The sequence below is a fragment of the Eucyclogobius newberryi genome, unplaced genomic scaffold (genome assembly GCF_026437365.1).
Source record: "Eucyclogobius newberryi isolate DKJ021-1_F unplaced genomic scaffold, fEucNew1.0.hap1 SCAF_10, whole genome shotgun sequence".
NCBI classification, from domain to species: Eukaryota; Metazoa; Chordata; class Actinopteri; order Gobiiformes; family Gobiidae; genus Eucyclogobius; species Eucyclogobius newberryi.
The window spans coordinates 29803357-29830136 of NW_027315724.1; the positions used below are offsets into that span (position 1 = coordinate 29803357).

Consider the following 26780-nt stretch of genomic DNA (forward strand, 5'->3'; position numbering starts at 1 on the left):
GAAGTTCATTGTGTAATCAATCTCGTGCGACTGCTACTTTCCTTTTGAATATTTAAATCAGGGGAGGCCACAGTGTATCACCTGCACTCTGGTGTACAGTGATTTGCATGTACATTATATAACTCTATGCGAGATTCACAGTTTTTGAAAGAAATATCTAGACTTATGATCCACAAATGCTGACCCTTATCCTTCTTTGCAATGCAGGTTTATGATTGAATATTAGCACCACTTGCTGAAGCTAATGTGAAAACCCAATTTCACTTTTGTTTATTTACTTTGACAGAGAAGACACTGAACTTTGTGCCAGTTTTTGATTCACGTGAAAATGCCCAGTAATTACAGAGTTATGAACCATGAGCCAGGTCAGCAGATCTACACACTGACAGTTGAACGCTACAGAATTCTGACCTGACTCCAGCTCAGTCCACCTATGATTGGTTTACACTTTCATCCATACTTGGGTCTGCAGCACGTAGCCCTTGAGCTCATTTCAATACAATACATACATTACTTCCCTATGCGTCGCTTTTATAAACCTTAAATGTGTAAAGCAGCAACCAAAACATAAAGGCTCTGTCTCAGCCTGGAATGTCCCGTGGTATGGCATTAGTGTTGTCTATATCCACTGACAAACGTGGGTGACGCCAGCGGGCCAATTTACAGGTCAGATCTTCTGAGAGGCGACCTTGCTCACAGTAGGAAGGAACGTTTTTGGACAATAAAAACATATGTAAATGAATAAATGCAAGATAGCAAGGTTTAATGCCTTACTCTGGGGCATTCCAAGCACAGATTGGAAGCCACACCTCTTGAATTAGCCCAAGGGCATCTTTGGCAAGGAGAGTGAACGAATAAAGGTAAAGCAACTAAATGTCTGAAAAAATACTATCATAGACTGATACAAGGTTGTTTTTTGTTTTTTCTCCCTCTGGGTATTCCTATCAACAATGTTTCAAAAGATCAAATTTAAAAATTGTTTTGCGTGTCTCATCAACTATTTCATTCACCTTTTGTCACAGCCTTGGTTCATAAATAGCATCTGAATTAAATGTCCTCCCAGTCTTTGTACAGTATGACCAGTGAGTGTGCCTTTATCCAGCAGCAGCTCTTCAGTCTCTTTCTGCGTCCCGTTTATCTCTGCACCACCTGCTCTTGACCCTGCCCTCTGCACGTTCAACCTTTGACCCCAGGCCATCAGGAAGCAGGCAGGCCCTTCTTGACCGGCTCTCGACCTCTGGAGAGGAAGAGGAGGGCTGTATTTGTTGTCGAATGTATGTGTGGCGGTGCTCCTGGCTGACCCTGAATGACACCGAGCTAAAATGCACCAGCAGCTTTCACAGCAGGGCGCTCTGCTTTGTTTTCAGCAACGCGTAACAAAACTAGGAAAGTGAGCTCATTATTTAATGCACTTACTGACTTCCTGACCTTTCAAGGACAACGTTGACAACAATTAAAGTTAAAGTTAAAGTATGCTAAGAAAGAGAGTAGATTACAGTATTGCTTTATGTTTACATAGTGGGCCCAAGATAGTGAACAAATAATAAGAACTCATTAATAACTACAAATTAATTGTGGAAATCAAACTAAAGAATCAAAATTGTTTTAAAAATACAGCTTTAGTATTGAAGGCCTTGTGATTAAGATGAGTAAAATGTGTAGTAACCGTACCTTTAATTAAACACTGGAACAACGTGTTGTTAACTGTGGCAGCCACCAACCTGTGTTCTAAGCAAATTGCCACAATGTGATATTCGTGTGCTTATTTGTCAATTCAAATATTGAAATAGTGTCTTTAGAAGTTGACTTTTTCCTTTGGACACTGTTAAATTACTATTTTAAACCCACGACCGATAACATAATAAATCCATGCCCACGACGCAGAGAAGGTCAAGTCAGATCTGGCAACGCACCGAGGCGCGCTGCGGCGTACACTGCCCCCTGGTGGACATGGAGGAAACACAGCCATGTTTTTACAGCTCAGCTCGATTGTTGAAAGGTGAAAGTGAATCAGTTACGTTTCCCTCGTTGTGTAACTAACCACAGCTACAATCATGTTTCTATTCCTTGGTTATTATTTTTTAAGCAATTATAAATCAACTTGCTCAAGCACTTCATTGTAAATTAGCCGGAATTATGAGAAATTAGGGCCGTTGTTATAGTGATTAACTATTTAAAACAACCTATTAATTTTCTTGAAAGGGAAACGGTTCTCAACATGTTGCAAATAAAAGGAAGCTGAAACCTATGAACGACTTGGCACCCGCATCTTTCCTGCCTTTTGTCTTGGTTAATTTGATTAGACTATTATTAATAATAATGCACCGTCACTGTAACGCACGCACGCACGCACGCACGCACGCACGCACGCACGCACGCACGCACGCACACACACACACACACACACACACACACACACACACACACACACACACACACACACACACACACACACACACACACACACACACACACACACACACACACACACACGACTGTAAATTCAAAGTAAAAAAGGGAGAAAACCACACAATGAATGACCTTGTTTGTTTTCAGCAAGTTTATTTCAGTATAAGTGGTTCTTTAAAACATCTCTCACTGTACCTCTGAGACTTTTCTCGTGACTTATTTCAAGCAAGACATTAATATCCTCGGACGTGGCCAAGGCGAACATGAACCAACTCTGTGCCAATGACATTTTCAAGCAAACCATTTGACAAGAGTCCACATTAAGACAAATGGGAGTCAAAAGGTCACATCATAACAAAGATTTATGCTTTATACATGTGTAAAAACCTGACTATACCAGTGACACACACAGAGCAGTGATCTGACCCAGACAGTAGTTTCCTCCTCAGCTTCATCCTCTGTGTGTGCGTGTTTGTGTGTGTAAGCGTGTTTATGCATGCGTGTGCCCTTGTGATCTACACTTTACATACAGTAGAATCCTAATCTGCGCTTTCTAGTAAGGCATTATGTGGCAAAACAAAAACAATATCTGAAACGACTGCAAACGAGTTAAAATAGCGTCACTCCCAGAAAACAGGTCTTAAGGCTTAAAAATAAAAACTCTGTGAATCTTCAAGAAACAACGGGTTGCGTTCACATTTAAGAATGAATCATGTTATAAATGAATTTCAGATGGAGGGCAGGGGCCTGTATAACTATGGGAAATTCACTGTCGTTGAAAGAAATATCCAAATGTATAATCCACAAATGTTTAACTCATTTTTGTTAGAGATTGGCTCCAACTCGTCATAATAAACATAAGGCTCAGAGTCCTTTCAACTGACAATAAACAGTTTTTTTGTAATTGAATAATGGCACTACTTTCTGAAATTAATCTGGATTGAATTTAAAGAAGACATTGTGCATTCGTGCCACTTTCTGTTTCTTGTAATTACAGCGATATTAAACATAAACCGGGTCAAGACATTAGCAATCTGCAATCCTAACCTGCCCTCCAGCTTGGTATTAAACACTGGGATTTTCAAATGTTGTGAAGTCACGTGAACACAACCAATTAAAAGGTGTTAGGGAAAACATAAGATATCAGTTCATATTTATAGGCACTAATGACCAAATTAACAGTTTAAAATGGCACACATTCTACATCGTTTTTTGGGAGGTGTGTAACGTAGTTGTCATCGAATACATTTGAAAAATATACCAAAATGCCAGTGTATGACCTACCTCTGAATAAATAATCATAATGGAGGCTTGATAGGATTTTGTGGGGTGACACAAAACTCCAGTATTTGGCAAGTTAGAATTAATTAAAGATTTAACTCATTTTGGCAAACAGACTAAGCATTTGAATTTTAGAGGACACTTTTCTTGGATATGCTGACATATTAAGTGGTGTAGTTATAAGTAAGGGTGGGCGATATTGACAAAAATGATCAGGAATGTGCTAAAATGTACCTGTGGTTGAGGTTCAAGTATCGCACGCAACGTGAACGGGCCATAAAACAGTTGACACACCAGATTATTCTATTTCTGAGACCATTTGTAATAGCGTAATCATAGACAATATACTCAATATTCTATTTGTTCATATCTCCAGCACAACAATTGCAATATTATCATTGTTTTATATATGTATGTCTCCCACCTCTAGTCATAAGTTGTACAGTTTGGCAATAATTTCAAGGGATAACATCAAAAGTGGTCCAGGAAAGTACCATCTGTAGACATGCCAATAATAAAACAATTTCCACATTTTTTTTCAACAAGTAACATAACCCAGAATGCCAGGAAAAAACACACTTATATTAAGTGGGATTGAGAGTTGGGCATTGAGTGTACCTTTTAGCATACATTGAGTCTGCAAAAGCCAAACTTAACAGAACAGGTGCTTTACAAATTCACTTTAGCAATGACAAAGTAAAGAGCATGCACAAACTTCACAGGTGGTACCTTGAAAGTACACATATAAAATACATTCATAAAACATCAATAAGACAAAACAAATGTGATCAATAGAAAGCAGAACACCACCAATTCCAATGGCTTAAGAAACAAGGCGGCCGTATATTTTCAAACGCTACACATGTAAGAGTCAGCGGAGGTGGACTAGGAAATATTTTGGCGAGTAAAATTCATGTATGTAGTAAACTTGGATGACGACTGCGTCCAATAAAAATGCCCAATCCCAAGAAGATGTAAATTGCAAATGAATACGATTGTTTATTTTCGGGTTTTAAATGATTGTATTCCACTCTCCGCTGACCCCACACGTCTACATTTGCTGTGGTTTGCGTTAATAACCGATTATCTAAATGTTGGGTTGTTTTTTGGCCGCCTAAGCCATGTGGTGATGGTGCTGCGCTGGTGTTCGCTCCAACAGTTCCCTGAGAACCCCGACCTTTCCCTCTGTGACTACAGTTATGGCAAATGCTGGAGGAATTAAAATGGTCCTGAATTAATAAAATACATCACACATTACACATGACATGGTGCAGCATTACACAAGGGAGGACATTTCATTTTAAAAGCCAATATTTACAGTCTTCCTCCCTCAAAGCCAGAATAGTCTTCTTTGTACATACATTTACTGTGAGTTGGGGGAGGAAAGGGACAAAAACATAACTAAAATCGAGCCATGATGGGTCAAACTTTGGAAATAATCTACAGATAACATTTTGTAAATAAAGATATGTGTCATTATCCATTCGGTTGAGACCATCAAAGTAACGTTTCCTGCTTTAGCACGCACAGTACTACGCATCAACTCTATTGTTAAATAATGTATACAGCATCTTAATATTTTGTGTGTACCTGTTTCATTCTTTTCAGTCTCAGGGCGCTTATTTTGGCTTCAAGCATGTATCGCTCCCTTGGAAAATGAGTTTGCATCGTAAATTTTGTCTGTCTCCTTCCTGGAACGCGCTCAACAAACTCAAGGCCTTCACAGTTGTCTTCAGAGTCCAAGCTCTTCTTAGTCCTTTTCCCCCATATATATATTTCATATAAAAAATAAGTTATTGCGGATCAAAAAAGTGCAATGTTGAAAAATATCATATTCTCTACACTCTGTCCCACTCCAAACTGGTTGGTTTTCCATCTGAATGCGTTTGCAGCCTCTCCTCTCGTCTCCTGCTGCACCGGGACAGTTACACGAGTAAAAGGGAAGAGACAGACGGGGCCACGTCCTGCTACGCGATCACCATGGGAACGTCGTCTGAGAAACCGCTGATCATTGGGGCATCTTCATCATCATCACCTGAAAGAATGGAAATGTCTGAAAATATAAAATATACAAAAGATGAAAACAAGTAAATATGCTCAATATTTCTATCAAAAGTAATTCAATATACTGCAAACGTTATAGTTATAGATCTCTATCTTGCAAAGACATTGATTTATGAGCTTTATAATGGCTGTCACTAGCAATTCATTTTTCATCTGTCAACTAGTCAAATGTTCATTTTTTAAACCAAATAAAGGTTGAAATATGGTGACTGAAGACAAATAAAGTGTATTATTAAAAACTTTTTGACACTGATCTAATAACGCACCTGTCTTTGTTATTAAAGTTATTTCCGTATGTGTTTTGAAGTCTGTGTAGCCCAGATAACGTTAAAATGGTCAAAAAATATGTTGACTATGAATATTGTTTATAGACCATTAGTCACAATTGGTTGATTAATCGCCCTAATGGACAGTACATTGTCTAGAATTGTTTCATGTACTGAATGTAAAATGAATATCATAGCAGTCACTCACCCAGTTCATCGCCAGAGGAAAAGATCGCAGAGCCTAAGCGTGAGTTGTAATGGGAGTTTGCGAAGGCGGTGAAGCTGTTTTGTAGACGGCGGTGTCTAAAGTACAGAGCCACGAGACCGCCGCAGACGACCAGAAGGAGCAGGAACAACACGGGGACCACCACAGCTGCCATGTCACTGCCCGACTCGTCCCTGGCAGCACGAGACGCGTCGTTGGCTCCTGGAAACACAAGAGTAACATTGAGTTCACAAATGAGAAATGCTAACAACATTAAACTGTTCCTTACTTGATTGTTGTTTTTTTTTTGTGTATGCGTGTGTATATTTTGTAGTTGTGTATATGGCTGTTGGAGAGATAACTCCGGACTGTGTGGACTGTAAGGTGCTGGTTCAGGTGTGCAGATGTCACTGCTCAGGAGTGTCGGCCAGAGCACTACTTTAAGGAGAGGATGGATACTTGGATTGACAGAAATGATGAGGAAACGCGACGATCATTATCGACGTTCGAACGCTTTTATACCATCGTCAAAGCACACGTGATGCCATAAAGCGTACTATCTTGCAAAGGCGGAAGCGCCCTTGAACAGGAAGGGCAAAAGGAATGCAGGTGAAATCATAAAGATGTCACTATAATAAACACTATAACCATGACTATAACACAAAGGCTGGAGCACCTCATTAACAACAAGCGCATGGAAACAAAGGAGCCACGGGGCCTTTTGTACATGGCAATTATGTGTATTCATACTTTTTGTATACAGTGTGGATTGTATATCTGTATGTATTTCAGAGAAGGGCTGCAGTCAACTAGTGAAACTACTTTCTATTGTACACTGAAAATTTGGAAATACTTTTTTATTCCATTAAAAGGTTGAAAACATGAAAACTGGTTTAAGATGTTCCTTTATTGTCCACACATGGGGAAATTTCATAAATTTGGCATTCTAGATAGACAATATTTACAAATAAAATGTATTATTGATGAAATTCTTTGTGATATTTTGATTTAACAATGCGCTGTGTCTTTGTTATAAAAAGGTATTTCCGTATGTGTTTGGGAGTCTTCAGACTTCAGAGTGTTTTTGAATCACTGAACCAGGATTTATTTTTCCGTAAACAGCTTAAACTGCAAGTAAATCCCACTTACTAGCATTACACAAATAAAACAAAATGTACCAATCAGATATAAAGAGTTATACAAGATTAAATTGTAAAAAAAATATTAACGGCATTTCATTTGATGGCAAAACACTCTATTACAAGTTCATTGTCATGATTAAAATAGGTGTCACGGCAATAAAAACATGTGCAATGCGTGCATTTAATTACTATTCACTTCACCTTTTACTCGTGTTAGAAATTTTCCTTTTATTGTACTATTGAGCTAGTGAGTAAACAAGTAGGGCGACTTGCTTCCAAATCTGACCATTTGTTTATGTTGTATTGTGAATAATTATTCATACATGCCACGGCCCCGCCATTAACTAACCCCTCTCTCTGGCTGTATGATTTTGCATGGGGCGGCCGATCAACAGAAGCAAATTATATACTATTGTGTTGTCACAAAGCTCCATTTTGAAACGAAAGAGTAGGTTCGCTACAGAGATTGATGCCACAGTGATACACAAAAGACCACTCTTCAATCAAGAGCTTGTTATTTTCAACACAACATAATACAACTTTCTTTGTTATTATGTGATCTTATTCTGATAAAGTTCAAGAGCATTCTAAAACTGTTCAGGAAAGAAAGAATTCTGCCCTGTATTATTATTTATTTATTTTTGCATCTATCCTTGTGAAAATCAGTACCTAGTTTTGATACTAGTTTGAGTTATTGTTAAGCATTTTTAACATCCCTAATACAGACTACAGAGACGTTTTCAAGCCAACAGAGAAAGGTCATGGTTAAGGTACACTTTATTGTCCCTTTAAGGAAATCTGTCCTTTGCATTTGACCCATCTTTCAATATCAAATAGCAGTCCAAACATATTCATACTCTGGCTCATACTATTAATTTGTGCTGTCGATTTGAAGACAGAAGCAGCATTTTGAGTCTAGTTCAGGTCAGTTTTTCCTTTGCCAACTGCATTTCTCAGACACAATCCTCTGGTGTGCCATGAGTGCCCTCTAAGAAAGACTTCAGGCTTGTGGACGCTCATAAAGGCAGCCATGTTGTTTACCTGCAGCAAGCTCGTTGTAGAGGAGCAGGGCGGGCTCTCCACACAGCTGCCCGTTCACGAGGCACCGCGCCTGGACGTAGAAGGTGTAGTTGTGCCCGAGGAGGAGGCTGCTGATTCGGAAGTACGTCTCTGTGGTGTTTCCCAGGAACGAGGTTTTATTGGTCACACTGTCGTAAACGTGCACCTCATATCCCTAGAACATATTAGAACAAATATTTCATTATTGGTTGCATTAATCTTATGGATTGCAACTGTCCCGTCCATGTCAAAGTCCCCTGAGATTTTGAAATTTCCCATCATTTTTTCTCATGTGACTTTCAAAAATATATATTATAAGAGTTTAAAGGCAAAATTTGATCCATTATTTTAATTGTTATTGGACTTTTTGAGCACCTTTACTCTGTACCTCATGATTTAGAACCAAAAAAATCACTCTGGCGTTTCCCACACCAGGAATGACTTTAGGCTCCATCTTCTGGCTGCAGATGTAATTACATAGAGCTTTCCAGATTGTGATTTGACATAATGCTCAGAATCACTCAGTCACAACAAAGTCAAAAGCACAAAAAAAGGACATTTTGCATAATATGTGAAGAGACAGTGCAGGCTAACCAGCTACACGGTAACTAAAATGTACATGACAAGGTTGTTTTAAGACCAAAAACACATTTAAAACGTAATATTTAATACATTTCAGAAACAGATTTTAAATAAAAGTGGAGGTCATTGAGGTCATTAGTTAACTTTGTCACATTGCTTTTTTACCTGTGTAAGCTTTCAAATGTATTATTATTTATATTTACCCCCGAAATGTCTAGGAAAAATGAATGGGAAATTTACTTCTGGAATCTCAGAGTGGGTAGTCACTGTTGAGCGACGTGGAGAGTCAGGCATTATTTACATCTTTAATAATATAAATATATTTTAACGGCATAAATTGCTTATTTGGAGACACACACAAGGTTTCATGCATGTTCCCTCACCCTGCTCTCAATGAAGCCTTTTTCTCTGACAGCAAGACTTTTCCAGAACAGGAACACATGGTCTTTCTCTGTCAAAATCTTCAAAGCCTCTGGAGCTTGGAGGGGTACTGAAGAAGAAAAAAACTCAGACTTTATAACCACGTTTCAAACTTTACTTTAGGATGTAAATGTGTGACTTGTACCTGTGCTGAGAGTGAAACTGGCCTCTTTGCTCATGTTTCGGAGCCGCACAGAAACGCTGTACCGACCTCCAGGCTCCAGACCCTTCAGCACATACTCCACTGTGTTGTTGTTGGACGTGAGTTTGTAGTCGCGCTCCTCCTTTCGGATCACATCCCGCAAATGGATCGCATATGTCTGCACACAATACGTTCCATAAATCACATTTGCCTGTCAGTAGGATTTGAAAGCATTTGAAATGTATTACCAGGGAATAATAATGTCATATGCTATGGAAGTTTAAAGAGTGTTACAAAGTTCTTCATTATTGTAAAAAGTTTAAACTGTATAAAATGTAATATAGTAAGAAATAAAAGCAGTGTTTCCCATTAATAGAGGAGACAATTGTGGTCTTTGTCACTTAAAACAAACTGAGGCATTATTTGGTATTTTAAAAAAATATTTTCTTTTTTGTTTATAAAATTACATATAGAAGTCATTTTATTTAATCTTAAATCAGTCAGTTTTTTTATTAGTCAAAGTATAAAGTGACATATTTACACTAAAAAATGGGTATTGCCATCATAGTCTCAGTATAAACACTGAACAGTCATTCATAGTCATAAATTATATGTTTTTGGCTAACTCAACTCTTGCATGTCTTAATGTTTTAAATGCCACTTTAATTGTGTGTAATCTGTATAATGTTTAATTACACAGTTTTGTATCATTCCAACTGACTTTTTAGGTATATTTTAACATTCCTCCAGGTAAAGATGGCCGACTCTCGGGAACGTAGAGCAAAGTACAGTATATAATAACTAACTTGAAGAATGCACTTTAACTATTCATATTGACTTCATATTTTTATCTTGCTTACTTTCACATTGTCACATTTTTCATGGTACTTTTAATGTTATGTAACTTATGTCCATTATTTATGTGGTTGTTTTTTATGTTTGTTGTGCACTTTGAGCTTTTTTGCACATGATTTCTAACTGCAAATGGCGAATCAACTAAACTAAAACTAAAGAAAACTGATAAAAGAAAAACAGTAAAAACGCAAGGCTGGTTTCAGAATTGTAGATCATATAATAAATGACATTGTTATTGTAATGTTATATACCAGAGCAGTGTTGGGGGCGTCATAAGGAGGCTGCCATTTCAGTGTGGCCTGTGTCTTGTCCACTCGAACTCGGTGAAGGTTTCTGGGAGGGAGGCGCTCGTTGGGGATCATTTTGACCACACCATAGTCCGACGGAGGTCCCAAGTACGGAGACACCACACGCACCTGAGAATTAAGTGGCATTTGGTCAAAATATCTCTCATTTGAACAATATACAGCTTCAATTCATCTTGTAATTCAGGTCCATCGTGACAGATTATTCCCATTTGCATATGATTGTATGTGCACAAAATATTGATTGACTAAAACATTGTATTACTTTTCAAATATTTCCCTATTTATTATCAATACATTATCGTTGATTTGTAAGTGATTACATTAGAGCTGGAGCAGAGAATTTGATTTGTTACTACAGAAACAATTGAGTATAACATCGTACTTATCTAAAAGACAGTCCTGCAACATTTAACCATTTCTACAAGATTCATTCATTCATTAGTTTTTTTAAATACATTAAAAATCAAGATTGATCAATATGACGGGGAAAAAAAACTTTTATTTATCATTTTGCCTAGCTGTAGTTTACATTTTTAACAAACCAACAAAGACACTGCACACAAAGTTAAATCAAATTTTGCACAAATGAAAATGTCCTAAAGTCAGCTTTTGGTCCATGTTTAAGCACCCTATCGTAAACTTTAATAATATGTCCACACCTTCTGCTCCCCTCACTTGCTGTTACTCCAGAAGGTGGTGCTTGGTGGTGGGGTGCTTTGGGGCAAATCACAGCACCTATTTTGCACCTGCGTCTCTCAAAGCTCACACTGAATAATTACACATCTTGAAGCAGTTTTAATCTGCACAGATGTTACCACTTTTATTTTTCAGCTGGGGAAGATTTGTCCCTGCACCAGTGAATGTTTTTAGTCTAAAAGAAACAGTAAGAAAATGGAAGGAAGGAAGGAAGGAAGGAAGGTAGTGTTTCGGTTGAGAGACATTTGCACAGGCATCTCTTTTGACGCTGTAAAGAATTGACTCAAGCCACAATCTTTACTGAAGTATTTTTGTCTTACCAGGAAAAGGTACTGCTCGTCACTGTCCACAGTCACGGTGAGACTCAAAGATGGAGTGTGCCTTAAACGAGGACTGCGGTAAAGGTCCAGGAAGGATGTGGCATAAAACACACCGTATACCACCTGTTAACAGCAAACATAAGGCAATCCTTTAATCATTTCAGTAAACACAATTATAATCAAACAAACAGGGGAATATCACTAAAAAAAAAAACATTACGGTTTACGTATAAGAGGTCCTTAAAAATACCTCCTATGACAGGATTTTATAGAGTAGAATATTATAATATAGAGAGACAAGCTAACAAAGTAATAATAATAACCATTGTTGTCATTACAAATTATTCAGATTTTTATTTATTTTTTTATTTTTATATATATATATATATATATATATATATATAATTTTCGTTTTTTTTAATGTCACTATCTTAAAATACAAATTATTGTAATAATAATATTATTACAATAATTTGTATTTTGTATCTATTGTATCTATGTACAGAATATATATATCATATTTAATTGTAAAATATGTCATGATTAAATAAATTCTTTTTTTCCTTATTTTTTTTATAATTATTAATTTTTTAAATAATGTTTTGCATGACTATATTACAATTTACAGAGTTTTGTATTTCAGTCACAGAGGGAAAGGGCATATTGAAAACAAGGTTAAAGGCGCAATGGACGATTTTTTCGGCGATTTGAGAACTCAGGCGCATGCACACTCACACACTTGTGCGTTTGTTTATTAGCGCGACGGATCGCATCTCTCGTCTCCCGTAGATTTCCCTCTTCTTCTGAGTCAGCTCGAACAGTCTTTCGCCATCTTCATTTTGTCCCATACACTGAGAGAACTATATTATTATAGATCAATGCGCTTAGACACGCGGAAACGTGCTGCTCATGGGGACGAGCCGCACGCGGCTGCAGGTGAGCGGTAGGTGCGTTTTATGAATGATACGTGGCAGGACTAATCGGCAGTCCACGCCACGAGGAAATGAGACTCAGATTTGGGCCAAAAAAATTGTCCATTCAACCTTTAAGTGTTCTGGCCGCAATTTGACACAATGGTCATTTACATAATACTAAGAACTTCTATAAAACAAATTAAAGTCATAAAGCAAAAGTACATATTTTATACCGGCAGCGTTTAAAAAGTACTGTGGAAGATTAAGATAAGATAAGAGAACCTTTTTTTGTCCCACAATAGGGATATTCCAGTGTTCAAAGCACAATCCGAAAACAACAGGAGAAATGAGAGATGGAATTTAAAAAAAAACAATAGACCTAAATCTGACAGGCTGAGCTGGTAGAACAAGGATATGGACTGATTGTAGTTGTCTAACGCAGTGGTTCTCAAACATTTCAGTAAATACTTTTCCGAAGCCGAGGCACCCCTATGTTTTACGTAACATTTAATCTATAGGCTCCTTCCTTTTGAGGTTTACCTTATGTGATAAAATACATATTATAAAGCAGGAGCTAATTTTATTTTGAGTTCTGGTTTTAAAGCATTTATCTTGGGTCTCCTGCATAATAATTAAACTAGCCTAGTTCATCTTTATTTACATTTATATCTTATGTAAGTTTTAAATCACATTTATAGAATTTGATTGAAGAAATTGTTGTTTCTACCAGTTTAGAATTTTACCAACTGAGCAATTTTAATTTGGCATTTACCTAAATCCAAACAAGCCGAGCCTGACCATCCACGTAGCCAAAACCTCCTGAGAGAAACAAGCCATTGATAGCTGTGATCTCACACCTGCAGTCAGCAACACCACGTCAAACACGATACGATTCAATGTTTATGCATCTACCTGTACTGTCGCCATGTGAACACGCTTGTCCCTCACTACTCTCTTTTCCTCGTGCATATCCTGCGAGACAGACCTAACCATACTGCTGCCAGCACAATACCTTCTACCGGCTTCATACAGCCGATGGACGGATTGGCCTGTACTAAGCTTAATCTGACCTGTGCAGGCTGAGGGTTGATGGTCCAGCTACAGTCCACTGCAGTCTGGTTCAGTGCGCGGGTCTTGAGCAGGGGTCTCTCTGGCTGTGTGCCGCTGGTCTGGTGTAGGGACAGAGCAGAAGGACTGTCCCCAATACTGGTGTGGGCCCACACTGCCACCTCATACAAGGTCCCAGCTGTCAGATTCATGGCTGCAAAATAAAATGAGGAATATTGAAACACTTCTGTCACTTTTAGTCAGTAGTATGTTGTATTCATCTTAATCACTGTACCTTTGAGTATCCTCTCCTGTACTGTGTAGTTTTTACTCTCCTTCATGTGGCTGTCAAACTGCCAGGACAGAACCACCACGTAGTGCTTCGCCTTCTCAAGAAAGACCATAAAAAGCACACCTTGACTCACTTGGTCTCAAAATACAACATCCATAAATTACACAAATCAAACTCAAGTCTTACCTCATACTGGGAGTTAAAGCTGAAGGAGAAGCTCATGGAGTCATTTGTGATCGAGTCAGCGATCACGGACGGAGGCGGAAGAGCTGTGGAACACAACAATTAATACAATTAATGTTATAAACAAAGACCATTAATCAAAAATGTCCCACGTTGACGTGAATAGACAGCAATGACAGTAATTGGTTATTTTATGCCAATGGTGACCAGGATGGAGTAACAATAGAAAGCAAAACAAAGTACAAAATTTAGCAGTAGTAACTATGTATGCAATAAGGAGGACATGATATAAATATTTGTCTTACAATTATTGTGAAAGAATATCACAATTTTAGGATAATCATGATTGTTGGAACTTTGACCAAACAACAGTGAAATCCTCAAGTAGCTTTCTTTACCATGTCTAGCTTTAAGGAAATTATTATTATTTAATTTTTTTGTACTGTTTTTGTTTGGTTGATTTAATCTAATGTATTGCATTTATTTGTTTTTATTGTTCAGCACGTACAAGTTATACAACTGTGCTATATACCTAAAGATGAATTGGATTAAAACAAGAAGACTGACCTTTTTGGGGCGTGATAGATTTAACTTCTGTCCAGTTTCCTAATCCTCGACTGGTCACTGCAGCCACCTAGAGGAAAAACATGCCATTGTAATTCAAAGCCTTACAAATGATGTGCATTTTAAAAGTATGTCTGTATCCTCACCCTGAACTTGTACATAGTGTCAGACCGCAGAGCCTTCACTTCAGTGCTGGTCGTCATGCACCTCTGTGAAGTCCAGTCCTGACCACTTCTCTCACTATATTCAACCTACAACACATAACATGCCCCATTAGACATTTATATTGATAACTGACATGGGTTAGTGCACATTTTCTGTATAATTCACAGAGTTTAGCTAAGTGGACTCACAATGTACTCTCTGACGAGGCCGTGAGACTTGTCAGGAGGGTTCCAGGACACCTCCACTGTCCCATCCTCTCTGTTCCCACAGGACAGCTGCAGGTTCCTGGGAGGGTCGGGCACTGCAGCGGATGGACATGATAAATAGTAAAAAGAAAACAAAAAATAATATTCCCCCCATTTCACAGATCATTTCTATCAGTACTACTACTAACTCAATAAAATACTCATGGTTGAGAATAGCTTGAATAGCAACAGTATATTTTAGGCTGATCTCACATGTGGTAGCTTTAGGAATAGTGCTAGTGGCTAGTCACACACTCACATCCCTCTGGCGTCCTGACGGTGATGATCTCGTTGGTCTTGTGCAGTTTGCTGAGGCACTGAGTGAGGACCTTCACTTGATACGTGGTGTCCGGCTGCAGCACTGTCAAATTGTAGCTGGTTTTGTTGCTGTGAGTGTCCATCACTGTCCACTGCTGGGCATCCACCAGCCTGAGAGCAGGAAAATAAGGGAAAGAGCAATTTGTACTTTGCAATAAACACTAAATTTAAAATCTTATATAATGACTAGTGATTTTGGGTCATAACCTTCTTGATATACCTTATTTTCCGGACTATAAGTTGCACATTTTTTCATAGTTTTGACTTATACTTAAATTTATACGTCATTAGGCGCTGGTACAGCTGGCAACCCGGTGTAAACGCTCTCTCTTCTTTCTCACAATTATTGTGCTTTATCTCCTATATTTTGTAAATATAGTTAGTATATTTTTTCTATTTTACTGTACGATAGGGACACGCGCTGGAATAGTTTTTTAATTCAACTGTTTTTGACTTTTTTCGGCTGGATTTGAGCGTTTTTCGTTGCGTTCGTTGTGTTGTTGTGACGTGACTAGCTCCGAGCGAGCCCACCAGCCCCCCCCCCCGCGCCCTCCGGCCGCGCTAAAGTACGGCGTGTCGTCGGTACACGTTTATATACACGTTTATATGAAAGAGGAACTTGACGAACGATCGGGACACGCACTGGAATCGCTTTAAATTAACTTGTTTTGACTTTATTCGGCTGGATTGAGTGTTTTCGTCGTGTCGTTGCGATGTGTCTTGGCTCTGAGTCCCCCGGCTCCGGCCCCGCCCCCCGGCTCCGGCCCCGCCCCCCGGCCGGCGCCGTACCGCGTTTACACAAAGGAAGAACTGATGAAACTGCGGAGAACAGTCGTCTTACCCGGAGATCGTCACGTTATCCCGTCGCAATACTGACCTAACCTAATACTGATGTGCAATTCTGTCATATGTGCAATTACTGTGAAATTCATGTGCAATTCATGTGCAATTACTGTGAAATTCATGTGCAATCTATGTGCTGTCGTGACACATATTCATGTGCAATTACTGTCGGGATCACATGCAATGGTATTTATTTATTTATTTGTCTATGGGAGTTTTTATTTATTTATAGGAGATCTTCTACTGAAAGTGTTTTTCAGACTTCCTATAAGTGATCTGTTCTTCTGTATCTACCTCTGTATCTACCTGCGTTGCACCAATGAAATTTCCCCATGTGGGACAATAAAGGAATATCTTATCTTATCTTATCTTATCTTAATTTATACTTATATACTTATACTCCAGTGCAACTTATATATGTTTTTTTCATCTCTATTATGCATTTTTAGCTGGTGCGACTTATACTCCGGTGTAACTTATAGTCTGGAAAATACGGTAACACAACTCATAGGCCACCAACAGTAATTTATTATCTTAAATGTTTATTGCAAAAGAATCACAATAAAGAAAATTGCCCAACACTTAATATTGATTTTTAGAGGTGCTATACCTGTATGAGATGAGGAAGTTGCAAGAATCCTGTGGTAGGTTTTTAGGCCGGGACCAGGTCAATGTAACAGCACCAAGAAAGTCAGGAGTCCACTGAAGGTTCTGAACTTTGAATGCTTGATTCTCAGCTAAAAGCAGCAAAAAAAAAGTTACTATCTCCATAACCAATAGATGGCAGCAGAGTTCTTATTATGAAAAGGCTAAAGCTTGACATGAAGCTACACTCACCAGTGCAGTTGTCCTCGTCACTGTGATCAGAGCAGTCCAGAAAACCATCACACCGCTCACCGTCCAAAACACAGACCTCTCCGTCCGCACAGCGAGTCCCATTCACACAGAACAACGGCCCGCGGGTAGCTGCAGAAAACATTCACAATTTATGAGACGCAAAGGACTTAAAATGCCAGAGCTGACGTGTGGAACAATTTTTGAGGATAGATGTTCAAACTTACGGCACTGTGCTTCGTCAGAGCCGTCCTGGCAGTTGGCTTGCCCATCACAGCGCTGCCAGTCTGGGATGCAGTTTGGAGGTCTGTGACAGAGGAACTGCACCCGAGTGCATCGTCCTGGAGGCGGGGCGAGGGTGGGCACTGGAGCCGCAGTCACGGAGCCGTTCACTGTCACAAGAATAACATAATGTCTACATAAGATTTCTTCACAATAGAACAACGAATGAATAGCAGCATGAAACACTAGTAGTTAGTGTCAATAATGAGTCAAAGAATTGACTTATTTGACAGCTAAAATTATGTTTTAATGCAAATAAATATCATAAAGATTGTGTATGAAAAGGTACAACACAGGATAAGTATTAAGGCCTAAAATGAAAGGCCTAAAAAAAAAAAGGCCCAAAAATCAATGTAGTCATTGTCCTGTAAACATGCCGTGTTGCATTATTCAATTGATTAACAGGAGTTGGTTTAAATACATATCTGCAAAATCACAACTTTGCACTACCTGTGGGGCAACCGAGCTCGTCACTGCCGTCCTGACAGTCCGCGTAGCCGTCGCAAACCCACGTGTTGATGATGCAAGCTCCAGAGCCGCAGTGAAAGCGGTTTGGGGCACAGGTGGAGGGTCCGGGGGAAACGGTGTGTGGAGTTACGCCCCCTATGAACACAACGTGAGGAATTAGCTGGGTGCTGCTGGTCATTTGGATGCATTAAACCTGAGCAGTGGTCCATTTACCAGTGCAATGAGCCTCATCAGACCAGTCGCCGCAGTCGTTCTCGCCATCGCACTTCCACCACGTTGGGATGCAGCGGCCGTTTTTACACTCGTACTGGAAATACCTGGAACATCCTGGTACTTCAGTGGGGGCCGCTGTGACAGAAGATAGGAGTTAAACCCTAAATATCAAGTATAAGGTTGAACATTACCGACTGTTTTTCCTCCTCACCGCAATTGGCTTCGTCAGAGTAATCTCCACAGTCGTCCATGCCGTCACATTTCCACTCCAGGCTCACGCAGACCCCGTTGCCACATTGGAAAGTGTAGGCGTCGCACACTTTACCGAACTCTGTGGGTGTGGCTGCAATAAGGCAGAAAATAAACAGGCAATAGAATAAACTGACTTTGATTTACACAGTGTTGGCCCTGCGACGAGCTGGCCACTGTCCAGGGTGTACCCCGCCTAAGGCCCGAAGTCACTGGGATAGGCTCCAGTCACCCGCGACCCCGAAAGGGAACAAGCGGTAGAAAATGGATGGATGGATGGATGATTTACACAGAAAATCAGTAAACCGTCACTCACCACAGCCGGCGTACTCAGAGTCCTCGTCAGAGCCGTCCTCACAGTGTTTGATCCCATCACACACCAAAGACTGAAACAGGCACTGGGCTCTGTTCTTACACACAAACTCCATATAGCGAGTGCACAGCGGATCTGGGACACATGTGAACAAATGATATCGAATATGGAGTAATGATCAAATATTGTAGTACAAGCTGTTTTTTTGGAGAAACACTCACCACAGTTCTGCTCATCCGCTCCGTCTGAACACTCCTGGATGCCGTTACAGTGGGCTGTTGCTGGGAGGCAGGTGTCATTGGAGCAGAGGAAGCCTTTACACTTAGTTCCTTCTAAAGAAAACAAAACATTATTTAATCAATCAATTGTTTGCTTTACCAATTTTACCAATTTAAATCTATTTTTATTACTACTCTATTACTACGGTAAACTATACAGGTAGTCAACACCAAAATGAAGATTATGGCAATGTCTTTTTTAGATTTATACAGAAGGAGGTTCTGCGAGATAAAGCAATATGAGAAGAAAATAGCAAGCAACTATATTTACATAAAACTACTGGTAAACCAAGTGGAGCTATAAGCACAGTTGCCTTCCCATCCGATAAGATGACAGTAAACAAAATGGTAGGCTGGAGGAAAAAGTGTTTGTTTTGAACCTGCTTAAGGTAAGAGAAAAGGTCACCATGTGGAAGACTGGCCCTACCACAGTGTTCAGGGTCTTCATCCGAACCGTCCTGGCAGTCATCGTCCCCGTCGCACTTCCAGCGCTGTGGGATACAGTGTCCCGTGTGGCACTGGAAACTGCTGGCTTCACATGTATGGTGGCCCACTGGGAAGATGCACGAGCAATTTAGAGGTACAAAAATAATGATTTGTTTACACTTTTTTCTTGTCATGTCAACAATGCAAACCAATTTTAAAAATGCTTATCCATTACTATTAACTCACATTAAAGGCTCTGGTGGAGATGAGAAGGTAAAAGATGTGGTAGACCATACAGCAACCTCTCAGACTATAATATCACAACATTAAGCCAGATGACCTACCAGTGCAGTTGGCCTCATCAGACCAGTCTCTGCAGTCATTATCTCCATCACATCTCCAGGCCTCACGAATGCACACTCCTCTTGCACAAGTGAACTCCCCTGGACGACACTGGTGCGACTCTACAAACATACAATGTAGGAAAAAAACATAGAAATATGTAAGCTGATCTGGAAAAAAAGCACCTAGTAAGATCACAAAGCCTACATGCTGCTTTTAACTTAAATAATCAGGTAGTAATTGGTAAGTCCTTATGGACTTTGATTAAGACTTTTTTGGGTGTGTTCACACTTGGTTTGGGACCAGTTTGACTACTAATGTAGCTTTGGATTGGTCCCATTCTTGTCCTGGCTTAGTCCATGTTTGGTTCTGAGTTTAGTCCCGGGTTGTGTGCATCTGCGTGATGTACACAATCACGCAGGCAGTCTTAGGCAAGAGAGAGAAAGAAAGTAAATCTTACCACAGCGCTCCTCATCGCTGTTGTCTCCACAGTCGTCTTCATGGTCGCACTTAAAGGCCAAAGGGATGCAGGACCCTGAGGCCACACAGCGAAACTGGTTGGATGGGTCGCAGGTGGTCGTGGCTAAAATGGACAGAAAATTTTATTGTTTGAATACTGAAATAATGAAAATACAGAATTCCTTTTACTTACGACATTCTTTTTCATCACTCATGTCGCCGCAGTCATTGTCACTGTCGCACTTCCAGATGCTGTTGATGCAGCGGCCATTGGAGCAGCGGTACTGGTTTGGCAAACAGCTTTGCTCTGAAAAATAATATTCTTTTTAACAAATCAAAACAACATCTGAAATTCTTAAATATATGTGTAAAAGAATAATGATTATGTTAATATTTGTATGGTTATTTTTTTCTCTCTTTTAAAAGGCTTTAACACTTTGTTTAAGTGTTACTGCAGTTTTCTCTTTCTCACATTTGTTGGTACTGAGTCAGATGTTTCACAGCTAGATGTGCCACATTTTACCTATAATGTGAAGATTTTAGCAGAGGCATTTCTTTTATCTAGTGGATAGTTTACCTCTAAAACTAGGTCTTAGTACTAAAGAGAGACAAACGGGCCTCACCAGTCTTGACACAGGTGTTGTTGTGCAGCTGGTAGCCTTTGGGACACTGGCACTGCAGCTCTCCATTGGGCAAAGTAATGGTGGGCGCGCCGTCAGGACAAACGCACGTATGCCGATGCCCAGGCTGAGGCAGACACAACAAACTGCACGGCTGATCAGCACATGCATTATGACCTGTGGAGAACCAATTGTTGAAGTTGAACAAAGTCTTGCAGTAGGACGTATGTAACAAATAAGAGTATTATTCATTTGCTTAGTCACATAACAGGCACATGGGGTAAAGAGTCCAAGCTTATATAGCGGTAGTGTAGGAGTAGTAGAAACATTTACATTTCAAAATCAATTTTGGTACTATACCAATAATACCATAATAATACCATAACAACAATCCAAATATTTTCAATAGAAATGTTCAACTCAAAATAATAGTATATTTCCCATACAAAATATTAGTAGTTTACACTATTCAGGAAAGACCCTTTTTCCCTGCATTGATGAAAATTAGTATCTTGATTAGTATCAAGTCAGTGTTGTAGCATTAGAATCTGGGCATTGTTTTTATTTTTAACAGTTCTACATGGCAGTAGAATGCAATGTATAGTAAACGTTCCTATGACTCACTTACAACCACAATATATTTATTTTCTTACCTCTGTGTTTTCCTTTATAAAATATCTTGAGGTCCATTACTCCCGTAAGCCTCCCGACAATCAACTCATTGCCCTGGGATCCACCTTTTGGGGCTTTAAAGATCCCCATTCTGGACCAATCATCCCAGTAAAGATCATTCTAGGAACAAAATAGAGCAATACTTGTTTATGACGTTCATGACGTTCATGTTGCACTCTACAGCACATTAATACTGATGAAACTGTTTTGCAACTGCATAAATGAGTGATAAATATTCTTCCATGTTTCCTGTACAATTAATATATTCACAGGAGTCACAGTAAAGCATATTGTCATGAAATAGCTCTATGAGTAATTACGATCTATTTACCATAACGTTATTTTATTTACCAACCCATTTATATTCTATTACCATGTTATTTCTGTGCAAAAAAGTACCTGAAAGCTACTATCTTAATCCACATAATCCATAATCCATAATCCATAATATGTGAGAATCAATCAACATTTGAGCTTACTTTGAAGACTGCTATGGCGTATGGATGTGGAAGCCCCTCCATAAGGACACTTCTTTGACCCCCATTGAAGTCGGCTCGCTCAATGCGGTCGCTGTAGGCTTCGGTCCAGTAGAGCCAGTTGTCGTCGGCTGTGATGCCATTGGGCCAGCGTACGCCCTCAGACACAATGCACGACACGTTTGTACCGTCCATGAAGCTGCGGTACACGCCAGAGGCACGGTCTCCCCAGTCCGTCCAAAACATCAGACTGAAACAAGATGGACATAACATCTGTGTAATATTTTAACGGTAACAATAGAATCTTCAAAAAATATCCCAAATGTGTGAAGGGATTAAGATAATTAGAGAAAGGATTGACATAATTAGAGAACAAAAGAAAATGTTCAGGAAGGACTGGAAGATTAATCTCATCTAAATAAGGGTGTGTTCACACTTAGTCCTGGAATTTAACCTAGACTAGACCAGAACATTGTCTGCTCTAGGTTAAATTCTGGGATTAATTTTAGTTTAGTCCCAATTTTAATGCAGTGTTTGAGTACTATTAATTAGGTAACATAATGCTCCCTTCAAATAACGAAATATTCCTACTTATTATGTAAATAAGGAACATCTAAAACATGTTCTGAAAAACATGGGTTGTATTTCGTCTCTATTGCACTAGCACTACCTCTGGCAGTTATCCGGCTTTCATTGAACTGTAGTTACATTAGTAACTTTAGATACTATCAATTACCGGTAGTCTATAAAATTACTCAGTATTGCTTCAGCAAATTCCCATATGTTCCAAAACGTCCCTGCTCCTGGAAGTGTTTAAAAAATGCACTGCAAACAGAATCTGGATTAAAAATAAAATCACAAATGTACTGGGTAATTGCACGGGGTTCAAACACTGTATTAATTTTTTTCAAAATTGCTGAGATGTGTTTTTAGGTCAAAGTTAATAGCAAAATAAATTAAAAACAAATACTATATATATATGAAATATCGTATACATTTTCACTGCCAGGAGGATTGGCAATGATAGGCTTATATAATTTAGAAGAAGTGGAATAAGGTCGTATATGGTCCCGAGGGAAAGTAAACTGCAGACAAAAGGCACAGCTAAATGTAGATGTTGGAAGTGTAATTGATGCGAAGTTCCCTAAGGAATAAATTGGTGGATTACCTTTCTCCAGGAATCAGTACCAGAGCCCGTGGATGTTCCAAGATGGAGGAGTTGAGCAGAGTGTGCCGCATGTCGCCATCAGGATTAGAAACCTGAAAATAAAGACATACAATAAGTCTAGAGGAAAAACATCTAAATCAAAAATCTAATTGGAAAGCAATGACAGCATAATTTACCTCAATCTTCTGCGCTCCAGCATCAACCCAGTACAGAAGTCGACTGACGGGGTCAAAAGTCAGGGCCTCCACGTTCTGCAAGTCTTTTCTCACAACAACCTCCTGACCTGTGCTGCCGTTCAGACACAAACGCTGCCAGGCAACAAAAGAAAATAAACCAAAGTAATATGATAAAGAATATTACATTTGGCATTAACAAGTCATCTGCTTAGTTCTACAAGATTGATTTAGATGTATGTTAGCACTTTATAGCACATTCATAGCCTGGAAATAGGATTGAAATAGCATGATATGATCAACAGTGTTTATGGTGATTGGAGGATAAATACTCATGGTCATGCTACTTTCTTTCATGCTAATTAGAATCTACTTTGTTCTGTGACCTTAAAAAAATATACACAAATTAATGTCCAATTATTGCAAATAGACCTGTTTTTCAGAATAACAAATTTTGAAGGGCAAAGTATTGATATAGAAAAAAAACATGATAAATATTGAAATTACTTTACACAATAACCCAAAAGCCTGACAATCCCACTAAACCCTTTTCTAAATGTACAACATACAGCAAATAAAATGCCTATTGAAAGTTTAGTACATAAATAGCATCAATAATCAGTCACTTATTCAACGCTCTACAATTCAAATATTGTACTACACTAAATTAAGAACAAATTCCCCATTAGTGCTAATAAAATGTACGCACAATAAATACTGAGCCCCAAAAAAATTCAGGTTCATCTTTCATTTATTGAGCCATAAGTCGATATAGTAATTATCTTGATTCATACCCTTTTCAATCCAATCACCAAAAGCAAGTAATTTCCTTTGTGGATCAATTCAGTTTTTCTAAGTCAAAGCCCTCCTATTACCGTTCTGTAAAATAACATGTGAATCAGCAGACTACTGCCACCTAGTTGTGAAGTTCCTCCCTCACCTGTATCGTGTCCAGTGAGATGTCGGCCCAGTAGAGGCAGTTCCGGTCGTAGTCAAAGTCCAGAGCCACAGCTTCCCTGAGACCGGACAGAGGCAGCGGCTGGTCACTGCCGGTGGCCAGGTCGTACCGGTGGATGGAGTTCCTCACAGCGTACAGGATGAATTCATTACTCTCTGGAAGATATGCATTCTGTTTACAACCAATTCAAATAATTGCAGATAGTTTTCTTTAATTTTACATTTTAACATGTTATTTAGTATTTAAAGTAATCTGTATTTTTCTTCTTCGTTTTTTTTTACCTTTCTTTTCCTTGTTTGGCTTTTTTTGTTTACAGCAAACAAAGTAGGGAACTAAGTAGGTTTTTGTCTATTGTTAATAAGGCATTGTGTTTAAAATGTTATTGGGCTCAAATTAAATTCACTGTCTGTAGCAGAAAGCGTATCTCCTACTAGGGTTGTCAAAACTGTTGAAAATGAGATACTTATCATACATCAATACTAAACCTTGCAACACTAGATACTCATTTGTATCAATACTAGTGCTGTCAGTTGGTTAAAAAAAATGCCATCAGACTAATCACACTTTGGAAATGGGATTTATCACGATTATGAACGGTCTATTTTGATGTGTTTACGAGTATTACATTTTAAAAATCATGTCATTATCTATAGAAATTATTTAACTACTACAATGCAAGTCTAGACATTGTATGTCATGTTGACTGTGCATGGTCACATGTTTCAGGTAAATATACATGACCAAACGACAGGTTAAGTGGGTTAAAGACCCATAACAACAGTGTAACTGGCTCTGATGGTCACAGATGTAGCTGCTGGTGTTAGCCTGGTGACTACAAGTGTGCTGTTGTAGTTTTGTGTTCTGTACTCAAAAACATCTGCGGCAGATCAATCAGTGGCTAATGCTGACGAACGCGGAGCAGCGAGGAATGGTGCGGCTTTGCTTTGCTCTGCGGATCGAACTCGGCATAATGTGGAGCTCTAGAGTTGAAGCGTGCACCCCGTGGTGAGGATAGTACTGTATGTGGTCAGTCTGGTGGATTTTATGTAATTTTGAAAGTGTGATGTCAGCGCTGCTTCTCCTTTGCTCAGGTAAACCTCCCTGCATAATCTGAAAGAGAGTATGCGATTAATCTATTCGTGAGTCCATCCGTGATTGATTCAATTGATTCAATCCCATTAGTTAATGCGTTAATTTTGACAGCCCTAATCTATTCTGAATAGGACCATAGTTTTAGAATTATCTTGATCTTTATCAGAACTAGTATAAAACCAAATGGCAACATTAACATAAAGTATTATTATTTTGTGTTTTTATTAGCATTGTGGTATTGAAATTGGTATTGAGTATCTAGCCTATTCCTTATCGTATCGAAATCAAGTCTGAAATTTTGGCATTGTGATGACACTACCTCCTACAGGACATGGCAGCATTTCCCCATCGAGTCTGGCCTCGACATCTCCTCCACTGCAACTATCACCAGGCACCTTTCTGTACCTACAGCACAACACAATTCACAAATGAAATGATTTAACACCTGAATCTGTTAATGCATGTTTCATTTATTCTTGTATGTTAGAACGTGCAAATTCACATGTGTGAACATCTCTGTTGCTAGAACAATGCCAACATTATTTCACAGTCACATGAATTCTAGTAACACCACAGCACAACCCGTCTCATAAAAATGTAAATTTGAGTCTGGCATCCATAGCAGACACTAGCTTTATGCAAATGAAGCACATAAAAGGAGTCCCAAGTTTGCCATTTGCAGAGCCCATAATAGCAGCTTACCCTTTGCTGCGGCGGTAAGTGGTGCCGACAGGACATGGAACGGGGGGAGCGTAGAGGTCGCCCGAAAACTCGGGGTCAGGCACACAGACCTGGAGAGACAGGTCCTCACTCAATTTAAAGCCGTAGTCGCTGCAGGAAGAGAAGAGAAAAAACTATTAGCATGCTCTCTGGCTAACGGGGCATTCATTTAAATACAGATTACTCATTATTTTCAATGGTGGGCGAGCTGGGATGAATAACAATGTGCACAACAGCAGAGTAAGTAAGATTTAGTTCATCTGACATTCTGCCATCTATACAAATTAAGGGTCAATCTCTACCATTTAGATGACCCAAAATGCATTGTTTGTTCATTATAGCATTATTGAAATGTATTATAAAATCTTGCCTTAATAAAACAATATTGAATCAGGAAAGAACATACTTTATCATTCAGAAAGATGCATAACTCCTGAAATCTGTGCAAGGCCACCTACAAGAACAGTATAAAGGTCCCCAAGCCACTTTGTAAGATGTTTATATTTATTTATCAAGAGGGTGACTGATTTCTCCATGCGCCCGTTCTTTAAACCAACACTGTGTGACGCACCCTCAAAAAAAAAGGAAAAATGTGAAACAAGAAAATGCTTGGTGGCCTTCATGGTTGTTTTGGGGCTGCCCATAAAGACTGTTTTATGTCACAACAGCTAAAATATGATCTAAATATATTTACAAATCTGTCATCGGTTTAATCCT

General features: G+C 39.1%; 1 protein-coding gene across 4 annotated transcripts in view; it reads right to left on the bottom strand.

Moving 5' to 3' along the window:
• Window positions 1-2542: 2542 nt before the first annotated feature.
• sorl1 (sortilin-related receptor, L(DLR class) A repeats containing) overlaps window positions 2543-26780 on the bottom strand; it is a 62485-nt gene continuing 38247 nt past the window's right edge. Inside the window, exons 15-48 of one of the 4 annotated variants that reach the window (XM_072454190.1) lie at window positions 26046-26174; window positions 25663-25748; window positions 24234-24406; window positions 23297-23428; window positions 23121-23212; window positions 21956-22202; window positions 21458-21596; window positions 20808-20981; window positions 20378-20491; window positions 20186-20308; window positions 19728-19847; window positions 19385-19510; window positions 18901-19011; window positions 18683-18814; window positions 18329-18460; window positions 18118-18252; window positions 17887-18039; window positions 17382-17546; window positions 17158-17286; window positions 16931-17057; window positions 15419-15588; window positions 15103-15215; window positions 14896-15000; window positions 14753-14819; window positions 14189-14271; window positions 14006-14096; window positions 13734-13924; window positions 11750-11872; window positions 10677-10841; window positions 9574-9748; window positions 9392-9498; window positions 8409-8601; window positions 6229-6447; window positions 2543-5725 (exon numbers count right to left, since the gene is read on the bottom strand). In XM_072454190.1, the coding sequence (XP_072310291.1) occupies window positions 5658-5725; window positions 6229-6447; window positions 8409-8601; window positions 9392-9498; window positions 9574-9748; window positions 10677-10841; window positions 11750-11872; window positions 13734-13924; window positions 14006-14096; window positions 14189-14271; window positions 14753-14819; window positions 14896-15000; window positions 15103-15215; window positions 15419-15588; window positions 16931-17057; window positions 17158-17286; window positions 17382-17546; window positions 17887-18039; window positions 18118-18252; window positions 18329-18460; window positions 18683-18814; window positions 18901-19011; window positions 19385-19510; window positions 19728-19847; window positions 20186-20308; window positions 20378-20491; window positions 20808-20981; window positions 21458-21596; window positions 21956-22202; window positions 23121-23212; window positions 23297-23428; window positions 24234-24406; window positions 25663-25748; window positions 26046-26174 (4609 nt within the window). In that variant the 3' untranslated portion in view covers window positions 2543-5657. Of the gene's footprint in view, window positions 5744-6228; window positions 6448-8408; window positions 8602-9391; window positions 9499-9573; window positions 9749-10676; window positions 10842-11749; window positions 11873-13733; window positions 13925-14005; window positions 14100-14188; window positions 14272-14752; window positions 14820-14895; window positions 15001-15102; window positions 15216-15418; window positions 15589-16930; window positions 17058-17157; window positions 17287-17381; window positions 17547-17886; window positions 18040-18117; window positions 18253-18328; window positions 18461-18682; window positions 18815-18900; window positions 19012-19384; window positions 19511-19727; window positions 19848-20185; window positions 20309-20377; window positions 20492-20807; window positions 20982-21457; window positions 21597-21955; window positions 22203-23120; window positions 23213-23296; window positions 23429-24233; window positions 24407-25662; window positions 25749-26045; window positions 26175-26780 lie in introns of all 4 variants that reach the window. The other 3 variants (XM_072454183.1, XM_072454176.1, XM_072454168.1) reach the window with 3 other exon arrangements.